The sequence below is a fragment of the Mandrillus leucophaeus genome, unplaced genomic scaffold, assembly GCF_000951045.1.
Source record: "Mandrillus leucophaeus isolate KB7577 unplaced genomic scaffold, Mleu.le_1.0 Scaffold10, whole genome shotgun sequence".
NCBI lineage: Eukaryota > Metazoa > Chordata > Mammalia > Primates > Cercopithecidae > Mandrillus > Mandrillus leucophaeus.
In genome coordinates this window covers 1,336,289-1,348,452 of record NW_012098098.1, presented here as the reverse complement: position 1 = coordinate 1,348,452, position 12,164 = coordinate 1,336,289, and the positions used below count along the sequence as shown (strand labels likewise).

The 12,164-nt window shown below is 47.1% G+C and overlaps 1 protein-coding gene across 1 annotated transcript in view; it reads right to left on the bottom strand.

Moving 5' to 3' along the window:
* The window catches only part of ATP2C2 (ATPase, Ca++ transporting, type 2C, member 2), a 93,222-nt gene that overhangs the window by 61,913 nt on the left and 19,145 nt on the right, over nt 1-12,164 (bottom strand). The window contains exon 2 of the mRNA XM_011972285.1: nt 1,807-1,917. Coding sequence (XP_011827675.1) covers nt 1,807-1,917 — 111 coding nt within the window. The remainder of the gene's footprint in view (nt 1-1,806; nt 1,918-12,164) is intronic.

Sequence of the window (12,164 nt, the reverse complement as noted above, 5' to 3'; positions counted from 1 at the left end):
GAGATCGCACCACTGCACTCCAGCCTGGGCAACAGAGAGAGATTCTGTCTCAAACAAAACAAAACAAAACAAAAACTAAAAACTAAAAATACAACTATTATATGATCCGCAATCCCACTCCTAGATACATAACCAAAAGAAAGGAAATGAGAATATTGAAGAGCTATCTATACTCCCATGTTTATCGCAGTACTATTCACAATAGCCAAGGTTTGGAAGGAGCCTAAGTGCCCATCAACAGATGAATGAATAAAGAAAATGTGGTACATATACAAAATGGAGTACTATGCACCCATAAAAAAGAATGAGATCCTGTCATTTGCAACAATATGGATGGACCTAGAGGTCATTATATTAAGTGAAATAACAGTGACCTCTAGGCACAGAAAGGCAGACTTTGCAGGTTCTCACTGATTTGTGGGAGCTAAAAATTAAAATAACTGAACTCATGGAGATAGTAGGATGGTTACCAGGGCCTGGTAAGGGTAGTTGGGAGAAAGTAGAGAGGGTTATGGGTACAAAAAATGTAGTAAGAAAGAATAAATAAGACCTAGTATTTGCTGGCACAGCAGGGTGACTGTTGTCAAAAATAATTTAATCGTACATTTAAAAATAACTAAAACAGTGTAAGTGGATGACTTGTAACACAAAGGATAAATGCTTGAGGTGATGGAGACCCTGTTTACCCTGATGTGATTATTACACAATGGATGCCTGTATCAAAGGCATACAGAGATACACTGTATCTCTGGAACCCATAAATATATACCTACTATGTACCCACAAAAATTAAAAAAGAAACAGTAGCTAAAACAATTATATTGTGCCCAATACCATTCAAGTTCTTTCTGTAAACAAATTCATTAAATACAGTTGATTTATGAGTAATAATGGAAGGAAACTTTGTTGTTCTGGTCACAACAAAAGTATCCTTGTTTTTAAAAAGCACATAACAAGCAAACTACTTGCTGGTAGAGAAAACGGGGAAAACAGAACTGATTTCTAGATTCTTTTGAATAGTGAAAGAAAATCTAGCTCATTTTCTAGGTAGGGACAATGTCTAGGCAGAGAAGAAATGCTTCCTCCCCCTCTCCAAATACTAATACACAGGACTTAAATTTTAACAGATTTGAGTTACTCTCAAGAAAAGACACATCAAACATTGGCTTCCAACTTTCTGAAATTGTAGCATGTGCCCTTTTACTGGGGGCTTTTTATCTGCTCTCCCAAGTGTAGTGGTCATGAGTACGCACATGCACGCACACGTGCACACACACACATTTGTGTGTGATGCAAATGTTTCTTGTCTTGCACTGGCCAGGAATTCAAACTCACTTGAGAAACTTGGGAGAATTTGGTTTTAGTACCTGGCAACTCCACGGATTATAAAAGACAACAGGTGGGAATACCGGATGATGAAGAGTTTGGGCTTTGATGTGAAACAGCTGGACTCCACGCTGGGCTGTGCTACCTCTAACACTGGACTGTGGCTACTTTCTGCATCTCAGCTTCATCTTTCATCCCTTCAGGTTTTTGCCAAGAAATATGAGGCTGAAGAGAAGCAGCGTACAGTGTCTAAAAGGATGCCGTCTTCCAGTAAGGGCCTAGTGAACATGAGCTCTACTGACAAGTACTGATACTCTACCTGTGGAATCTGAACCATTCAACATCAACAATATTTTCCAACCTTGATGACAAAATTGGTTATAACACAGAATTTCAAAGCACTGTTCAGGGATTTGTGTTGCTTTCTTTTAAACATAAAACCTTATCACAATTAGCACCAGATGCAAATTCAATTCTTACACAAAACGCTTTGGCCAAATCCTCTTTCTGGCATTTGCAGGCTTCCTTGGGGGGCAGGGCTGTCACCTTCTTCTCTTTCTCGATAGCTTTCAGCTCACTCTGTTCATCAATCTGTGAAAAGAGCAGGGTTGCTGTTTAGCAGATTGAACTTTCGTACTGATGCATTTTTAAATTTATTTTCTATTTTTATTATTTTATTTTTTTGAGATGGAGTCTCACTCTGTCACCCAGGCCGGAGTGCAGTGGCATGATCTCAGTTCATCACAACCTCCACTTCCTGGCTTCAAGAGATTCTCCTGTCTCAGCCTCCCAAGTAGCTGGGATTACAGGTACGTATCACCACACCCGGCTAATTTTTTTGGTACTTTTAGTAGAGATGAGGTTTCACCATGTTGGCTAGGTTGGTCGCAAACTCCTGACCTCAGGTGATCCGCTTGCCTCGGCCTCCCAAAGTGCTGGGATTATAGGTGTGAGCCACTGTGCCCAGCCAGATGTGCTTTTTTTAAAGCATAACATACACACAAAGTGTGAATACGTGTACAGCTCACAAACTAACCCTTATAACCAGCCTCCAAATTAAAAACAGATATGACTGGTCCCCAGATGCTCCCTTGGCCTACCTACCTACCTGAGGGGTAAATGCTGTCACGGTTTCAATCCTCATAGATGCGGTTTGCCGGGGTTTGAACTTTACGAAAATGCTGACATGCAGTGTACACTCATACATGCTTTCTTGTCTGATTGCTTTCACTCAACGTTGTTAGTGAGATTTATACAAGATGTTGCATGTAGCAATAGTATGCTAATTTTCACAGCAGCTTAGTATTCCACTGTATGAGTAGATCACAATGTATTTGTTCTCCTGTTGATGAACATCTGGGTTCCCATTGTTAGTTGTTGGCTAATACTGATGCATCTATTTTTAAGCAAGTTTTTTGTTGTTTTTTTTTTGGTCACTCAGGCTGGAGTGCAGTGGTGCAATCATAGCTCTCCGCAGCCTCAATCTCCCAGTCTCAGGTGATCCTCTTGCTTTAGCCTCCTGAATAGCTGGGGCCACAGGTGCATGCTGTGATGCCTGGCTAACTTTTTAATATTTTGTAGAGACAGGGTTCTCCCTATATTGCGCAGGCTGAGCAAACTTATTAACAGAATTGAAACTTGTAAGCGGACAGAGTAGGGCAACAATATACAGATTTAGAATTCTGAGCCTCGGACTTCCAGGATTCTCCATCAAGTATGCACCATATTGCAGAGAGTGCCTCCTGCTGATGATAGGCAGTATCACAGCCTGGTTCTATGAGACATTTTACATAACCCAAGAAAAGTGGAGGGGAAACACAACCAAGTTCTGGAAGTCCCAGCACTCTGTGTTGAGAACCATGGGCCTGGAAAGAAGCCACGTGAGACACCTGGAGGTTTTGGGAGGCTTTGCTAATACAAAGCAGACCTCAGAAACAGGAAAGTGTGAGGCATTTTTGCAAAACCATTCCTAGTGTCCTGATAGCTAGGACGTGATAACAATCTTTTCCTTTTCCACCAGGTTACTGGAAACTGGGAAGGAGGAAGCAGGAGAGGTATTGAGTAACTTCCTCCTTTAGCTGTAACAGAGATTTCAAAGCCCTCTCTTCCTTCTTGCCAGCCATCCTCCCCAACCCCAAATCATTTCCTCCCACATGCCTGTTTGCTTAGAAAAGCTGTGCTAGCCACCTCGTTTTCCCGGGGCTGCTTCTTACTCATGCCCACTGCCCAGGAGCACAGCAGCGATTACACAGATCTTTAAGCAGGCTTAGCCATGCATTGGGAGTCTTCCTTAAGTCAACATTGCATTCTTTGTAGAGTTACTTCAAAGAAAAATGTGGATTCCACAATAAGACTTTTCCCCCCTATTCTCAAGATCTGGTTCTGTTGTACCAAATAAAGTGCTTGATTCTTGCTCACACCACAGGTGGAGGCAGGCTGGGGGCTTGGCACTCCCCCCATCCCCCGCACGACCTCAGCTGCCCTTAGCCTTGCCATTTCTGACTCACTACACCGAATTCACTTTTCCTTTGCCTTTTTTTTTTTTTTTTTTTTGAGATGGAGTCTTGCTCTGTCACCCGGGCTGGGGTGCAGTGGTGTGATCTCGGCTCACCATAGCCTCCTCCTCCCAGGTTCAAGCAAGTCTCCTGCCTCAGCCTCCCCAGTAGCTGGGACTACAGGCACACACTGCCACGGCCTGCTAATTTGTTTTTGTATTTTTAGTAGAGACAGGGTTTCACCATGTTGGCCAGGCTGGTCTCAAACTTCTGACCTCAGGTGATCTGCCCGCTTCAGCCTCCGAAAGTGCAGAGATTACAGGTGTGAGCCACCGTGCCTGGCTTGAAACATGTAAATCCCATCACACACACACACACACACAGACACACAGACACACACACAGACACACGCCCCGTGCTTGAAAACACTTGCAGAGATTCCAGTGCTCTCAGGATAAGAGTCCAACTACCTTCAATGTGACTACCCAGAACCCACACATGCTACAACATGGATGAACCTTGAAGACATTATGCCTTGGTGAAATAAGCCAGACCCGAAAGGATAAATCCTATAGGATTCCAGTTTCAGGAGGTACCTAAAATAGTCAAACTCACAGAGACAGAAAGGAGCGCAGAGGTTACCAGGTGCTGGGGAGTTAGTGTTTAATGACTACAGAGTCTCTTTGGGAAAGATGAAAGAGTTTTGGAGGCAAATATTGGTGATGGTTGCATAACAATGGAAATACACTTAATGCCAGTGAACAATACCCTTAAAAATGGTTAAAATGGTGAATTTTATGTTATGTATATTTTACCACAATAAAAATCCAGAAGAAAAGGGCCAGACACGGTGGCTCATACCTGTGATCCCAGCACTTTGGGAGGCGGAGGCAGGCGGATCACCTAAGGTCAGAAGTTCAAGACCAGCCTGGCCAAAATGGCAACATGGTATTTTGTAAAAATACAAAAATTAGCCAGGCTTGGTGGCAGGTGTCTGTAATCTCAGCTACTCAGGAGGTTGAGTCAGGGAGAAATGCTTGAACCTGGAAGGCGGAGGTTGCAATAAGCCAAGATCACGCCACTGCACTCCAACCTGGGCAACAGAGTAAGATGCTGTTGAAAGAAAGAGAAGGAAGGAAGGAAGGGGAAATCCAGAAGAAAAGGATCAAAGGCACCCATTCCCCTGCCTTTGAGGACGGGAGTAGCAGGCGCCCCCAACCTTTCTCAGGTGCTCTGGACACCTGAAGGCCCAGGGCTGTCCACCCACATGTTCCTGGAGAATGAGCCAGATGGGCTGAGGAGGTCATGGGGTGACAGGGTGCCATGCTGCAGTAACACTGGAGGGCAGGGAGGGTTGGCTGCCGAGACTTCCCTGACTCCCCTGTGTTTTGTGACTGCGGGGGGCAGAGTCCAGAGCCCAAAGGGGAGAGGATGCAGCCTCCGACTTCCCTCTGTGAGTAAAAGCCACCTACACACTCCCAGCTCTGTAACCAACGGTACTGGAAACAGGGGCTCTGCTCACAGCAGCACAGTTCATCACACCCAAAAGTCAGACACTGCCCAATGCCCATCCACGGATTATGGAGAAGCAAAATGTGATCCATCCAGACAGCAGAGCATCAACTCAGCCTTGAACAGGAATGCAATACTGATGCACGCGGATGTTATTAAACTGTGGCCTCTGCAAAACTGTTCTTTGAAAGCCTAACACCTGGTACACCATAATGTGACTTTATCTAGATGGGGTCTTTACAGAAGTGATCAAGGTCAGATGAGGTCGAATAGGAGCGATGTTCTTGCAAAAAGGAGAAATTTGCACAGAGATAAACATGCACACAGGGAAGTCCATGTGGAGACGCAGGAGACAGCCCTGTGATGATGGAGGCAGAGGCTGAAGTGATGTGTCCAGCGGTCAACGAACGCTGAGGATTGCTGGCCATGCCGGAAGCTCAAAGACAAGCATGGAACGGATTCTCCTCTGGCGCCTCCAGAGAGAGCACAGCCTTCCTGACTCCTTGAGTTTTGACTTCTAGCTTCTAGAACTGTGAGACAATACATTTACATTTAAGCCACCACATTTTTGGTACTCGGTGACCACAGCCCTAGGAAACACACTTGCTACAACACAGATGAACTTGGAAGACATCACGCTAAGCACAAGAAGCCAGACACAAAAGGCCACACTGTATGTGATTCCACTCACAGGAAATGCCCGGAACAGGCAAATTAATAGGAGTAGAAAGCAGATTGGGACTGGGGAAGGCGGAATGGGGAGAAACTGCTAATGGTACAGGGTTTCTTTCAAATCTTTCAGAACTGAATAGAAGTGGTGGCCACATGACATTGTAAGTGTACTAGATCCCATTACAATGTTTACTGTGAGATGGTTGATTTTGTTATGTGATTTTCACCTCAATAAAATAAGAATTTTGTTTTTTGTTGTTGAGGCAGAGTCTTGCTCTGTTGCTCAGGCTGGAGCGCAGTGGCATGATCTGGGCTCACTGCAGCCTCCTCCTCCCAGGCTCAAGCGATTTGATTCTTCCGCCTCAGCCTCCTGAGAAGCTAGGACTACAGGTGTGTGCCATCACACCAGGCCTTTTTTTTTTTTTTGGTATTTTTAATTGAGACAAGAATTTGACCTTGTTTCCCAGGCTGGTCTTGAACCCCTGGACTCAAGTGATCCACGTACCTTGGCCCCCTACAGTGCTGGGATTACAGGCGTGAGCCACCATGCCCACTTTTTTTTTTTTTTAAGCCATTTACAAGCTGCAGGCAGGAACTCCCTTCACCACCTAGAAACTGTCCTCCTGACTCTCTCCTGGGTCCCACCTGTGTCAGTCCTAGCCCCCTCCACCCCCACTGCCCCCACACCCATAGCCTCCCATTCACTAGCCTCCCATCCTCTATCCTCATCCCCCTCTCACTAGCTCCTCGCATAAACATCTCAGCGTGGGTTTCCACTCTAAACATAACCTCTTTTCTGGGCCTTGCATTGGAAATACAGCTGCTCCTTCCTCATTTGCCAACATCGAGCCTTTAGAAGCAGTGTCTACACTTGCTGTCTCTACCTTTTCATTTCCCATCCACTTCTCAACCCACTTCAGCCAGGTCTCCAGGTCACTGTTGTGTTTCAAGGCCACCAGGACATAGCCCTGGACCCAATACACCGTGAGTGAGGGCTCGCTCTGCCTCACTCCAGTCTCGCGACTCTCAGGAAACACAGTCCCTGGGTTGGTGACTGAGCTCGTGGATGCTGCCACTCCTTGCCCTGCATTTGGGGGACTTCTACCTGGGATGCTCACCTGGGCACCCCCCTCATCTTATTAAGAATGCACAGGGGCCGGGGTCTAATCTGCCCCGGGGTGATTCCGATCACACAGCTCCATAATCTAAATGGCACTTAATGTATCCTTTGTTGGAAACAGGATCGCCCACTCTGTTTCCAGAAACTGCAGACTCTGGTATACCCCTACCCCTGTACCCAACCCGAGCACACACTGACGGTTTCTCTCCAAGTGGGCGCATGCCCGCTGCTAATCAGCACATTGCCATGACCCAGAATGGCCCACCTTGAAGCTGATGCGCTCAAAAACTGGAAACAAACTCAGGGTAAATTGTGGGGAAGGCTGATCAACTGTAATGCACCTACGCTGTCAGGCAGCCAAAAACATCCCCTGAGTTGTACCAAGCCTCTAGTCAAGGCCCATCCACCAGTTTACAGGAAATACTGGAGATAATAGACACGTGGAATGACACCACGGGGACACGATCACTGGACTGTGGGAACGGCAGGACACACAGCCCAGCCTCCCCAGCATATAAACTACAACAAAAACACAAGGATGGGCCAGGCGCACAGCCTCATGACCGCAAGCCCAGCACTTTGGGAGGCCAAGGTGGGCAGATCACCTGAGGTCAGTAGTTCGAGACCAGCCTGGCCAACATGGTGAAAGCCTGTCTCTACTAAAAATACAAGAATTAGCTGGGTGTGGTGGCAGGCACCTGTAATCCCAGCTACTCAGGAGACTGAGGTGGGAGAATCACTTGAACTCAGGAGGCGGAGGTTGCAGTGAGCCGAGATCACGCCACTGCACTCCAGCCTGGGCAACAAGAGCAAAATTCCTTCTCAAAACAAAACAAAACAAAACAAAAAACACAAGGATGAAACCTGCAGACACAGAGAAACATCAGAGACCCCAGCCAAGCACAGACTGGGACCTCACTTGAGTCTCTATTTGAATAAACCAGCGTGAAGCCGTGTTTAGGAGCCCACCAAGGGAACCTCAATATTGGCCAATATTTGATTTTTCTCTAATTGTTAATATTTTATGATATGATAATGGTAATTGTGATACTTTAAAGAGTTCTTATCTTTAGCCATATATATGCAGAAATATTTATAGATGAAATGCTAGGAAGCCTGAGATTTGTGTTGAAGCCTCCTCTCTGGGGTAGAGAGGAGTCAAGATGGGCTCCCCTCATTGGCACTGGGTAATAGAGTCATGTGGGCTCATTCCATTATTCCGTCTATTTCTGCATGTGATTGGAATTCTCTAACACAAAATACAAAATTAAATAGTATAACATTAAAGAGAAAAGAGGTGTTCTATGATTTGACCTAAGGAGACGTCACTGATGTCATCAAAAAAAAAAACCTTTTGCAGAACAATGGTTATAGTATAATCCTAGTTTTGTTTACAAAAAAAAAAAAAAAAGAGGAAGGAAGGAAAGATGAAAGGAAGGGGAGGGGAGGGAAAGGTAGGGGAGGGGAGGGGAGGGGAGGGAAAGGGAGTCACATAAAAGAAATTGGAAACAGTTTCAATTCAACTTTGTGTGAGTTTCCCGTGGCTGCTTGGTTTCCAGGGCTGTAACAAAGAACCAACACAAACTGGGTGGCTTAAAACAACTGAAATTTATTCTCTCAGTTCTGGAAGCTAAAACTCTGAAATCGAGGTGCTGGCAGGGCCAAGTTCCCTCTGAACCCTGCAGGCAAGATTTTCCCTTCCTCTCCCAGTTTCTGGCAGTGGCCAACAGTCTTCCGCTTTCTCGGCATGTGCATGTATCACAGCAGTCTCTGCCTCCGCCAGCACATGGCTGTATACCCCAGCCTCTCTGTCTGCTCCTCTTATAAAGACCCCAGTCATTAGGTTAGGGCCCACACAACTCTAGTGTGACCTCTTTTTAATTTGACTGCATGGACAAAGACCCTATTTCCAAATAAGGCTGCGTTCACAAGTACCGGGGGTTAGGGCTTCATGTGTTTGGGAGGACACGCCTTGACCATAACGGCACGTATGTGCATTCACAGATGGGAGAGATGGCGGTAGCTGCCCCAGGACTGTGGGGCTGAAGGGTCCGAGGCTGTAGCTTCTTGTAACTTTGTAGACATCAGTCCACTGTGAATCGCAAGTGTTCGTTTTGTAATGAGAGTGGCGCATCCTGGTAAAGGTCAGAGAGTGTCCATAATTCTCCCTCTCCATCACATCTGATTTGGGCAGAACCAAACCTTATTTATTTATTTATTTTTTTTTCTGAGACTGAGTCTCACTCTGTCACCCAGGCTGGAGCGCAGCAGTGCGATCTTGGCTCACTGCAACCTCTGCCCCCCCAGGGCTTAAGCCATTCTCCTGCCTCAGCCACCCGAGTAGCTGGGATTACAGGTGCCCACCACCATGCCTGGCTAATTTTTGTATTTTTAGTAGAGACGGGGTTTGAACATGTTGGCCGGGCTGGTCTCAAACTCCTGACCTCAGGTAATCCGCCCACCTCGGCCTCCCAAAGTACTGGGATTACAGGCGTGAGCCACTGTGCCTGGCCCCCTTCTCTTTTGTGTTTCTCTTTTTTAAAGCTTTTTATAAGATGAAATCCACATAACAAAAAGTTAACTGTTTTAGAGCATACAGTTCAGTGCATCTAGTACCTTGGCAATGTTGTGCAAGCACCACGTGAAACTTATCCCCAAACACTTTCAGCCACCCCCGCATCCCCCACCTGAGAGGAAATCCTGTGCCCAGGAAGCAGGCATTCCTCATACCCTTTCCAGCCCCTGGGACGACTCATCTGCTTCCTGTCTCTATGGACGTCATGGTCCTACCTACTTCACATCCATCTCCTGTGTCTGTGCCTCCTTTGGAACCCCCAAGATGTTATGTGCCTGCTGCAGATAGACCCACACAGGCAATGGTGAGTGGAGCCTCCCTAGCCCCAAGGAAACGGCCTAGAAGAGAAACACTTCTGAGAGACGCTGCACCAAACAAGCGCAGCTCAGGACTGATGTTTCACCTACCAGAGGCTCCCGAGCGGACCACAAAGTGCACATATGACCCTTGCTGAAAGGTGAGTTGGCAGGAAAAAAGCTGTGAGCTCACTCCAGAGCAAGGGAGCCAGCAGCACCTCCGGGCGAAAAGCCTCTCTCAGCCCAGCCTTGCTGTGACACCCTCCCGTCCAGCCCTGGGATTCCGCTCATTGCGAACTTGGACTGCGTTAGACCCTAATCATCTTCCCTGTTAGAGGGCTCATGCAGATGTGCATTTCTTCAACATATTTGACCAAAGCCTACCCGTGCCTCAGTTTCCTCCCCTGGAATGTGGGGGGCTAAGGGTATAACAGCCAATCCACAGGGCTGCTGTGGGATAAAGGAAAGTGAGACTGGGCACGGTGGCCCAGGCCTGTAATCCTAGCACTTTGGGAGATTGAGGTAGGTGGATCATTCGAGGTCAGGAGTTCAAGACCGGCCTGGCCAACAGGTGAAACCCTGTCTCTACTAAAAATACAAAAAAGTTAGCCAGACGTGATAGCACATGCCTGTAGTCCCAGCTACTTGGGAGGCTGAGGCAGGAAAATTGCTTGAACCCCGGAGGCAGAGGTTGAAGTGAGCTGAGATAGAGCCACTGTACTCCAGCCTGGGCGACAGAGCTAAACTCTATCTCAAAAAAAAAAGGGAAACAGTGAGTATGAAATTCCCAGCACAGTGCCCAGCACCAGGGAGCACTGAGGGCACACGAGCCTTAGGGTAACAGCAGTGACCAGCGGTGGGGACAGAAGGAGTCCTTGTCCTCAGAGGACACCAAGGGGCCCGAAGACAGCTGCCATGTTTAAGAAACGAAAATACAGATGCCAGTTACCTTGGCACTCCGGATAAACACCAGATGATTTTCCAGTATACACACACACCAAGTGCCACTTGGGACATGCGTGCACTACAATTATTGTTTGAAATTCAACCACGACTGTGTCCTGGGTAAATCTGACGACACCAGGCATGAACAAGCCGAGAGATGCTCAAAACTCGCGTGGTGGTGCCCTGCTGGGGTGCAGCTAACCACAAAGGAGATGGGCAGGCCCCAGTGCAGATCGCGGGGGATCTAGAAAGGCACCCAGGAATTATGAGAAAGCGGTTGAGAGAGGTACTGGAATGAGGGGGCCTTCTGGACTGAGGGAAGAACAGGCGTGAAGGTGCTAAGAAGAACAAGAAAACGGGCTCATGTGGGAATCCCAAATGTCTTAGGTTGTAGAAAGCACTTGGCCCCTCGGGGTTTCAGAGAAAGAGAAGAGGCAGAGAGAGCCCCAGCGATAGTGAATCCTCCAGTCCCAATCCTTCAGGAAGTTCACAATATAGGACAGGCATGGTGGCTTATGCCTGTAATCCCAGCACTTTGGGTGGATCACGAGGTCAAGAGATCAAGACCATCCTGGCCAACATGGTGAAACCCCACCTCTACTAAAAATACAAAAATTAGCCAGGCATGGTGGTGCGCACCTGTAGCCCCAGCTGCTCAGGAGGCTGAGGCAGGAGAATCCCTTGAACCCAGGAGGTGGAGGTAGCAGTGAACCAAGATCGCACCACTGCACTCTAGCTTGGCGACAGAGCGAGACTCCATCTCCAAAACAAAACAAAAACAAAAGAATTTCACAATATAGGGCATGTAATTACTGGGATCCATGCCATTGGAGAGAATCAATGCAAGAGTCACAATGACACAAGAATAAAACAATCGAGTGGGCTTCCTGACAGATGACATTGGAGACACGCACGCGAATAAGCCACACTCCAGGCAGATGCTTCCTTCTTTCCAAGGCTCCTCTATCCTTCTCCCCCAAGGCACGGATCTGGGTATCCTCTAGTTTTATCTTAGTCCAGGATTCTCAGAGTGCGGGCCTTAGGCCAGCATCACCTGGAAATTGTTAGAAATGCAGAAACTCAGGCCCTACCCTGGGCCTACTACCTCAGAAGCCCTGGGGATGGGTGGGCAGTCTGTGTTCCAGCAAGTTCTGTAGAGGACTCTGACTGATGTGCTCAAAAGTTGACACTGGCTTTTTTTTTTTTTTTTTTTTTTTTTTTTT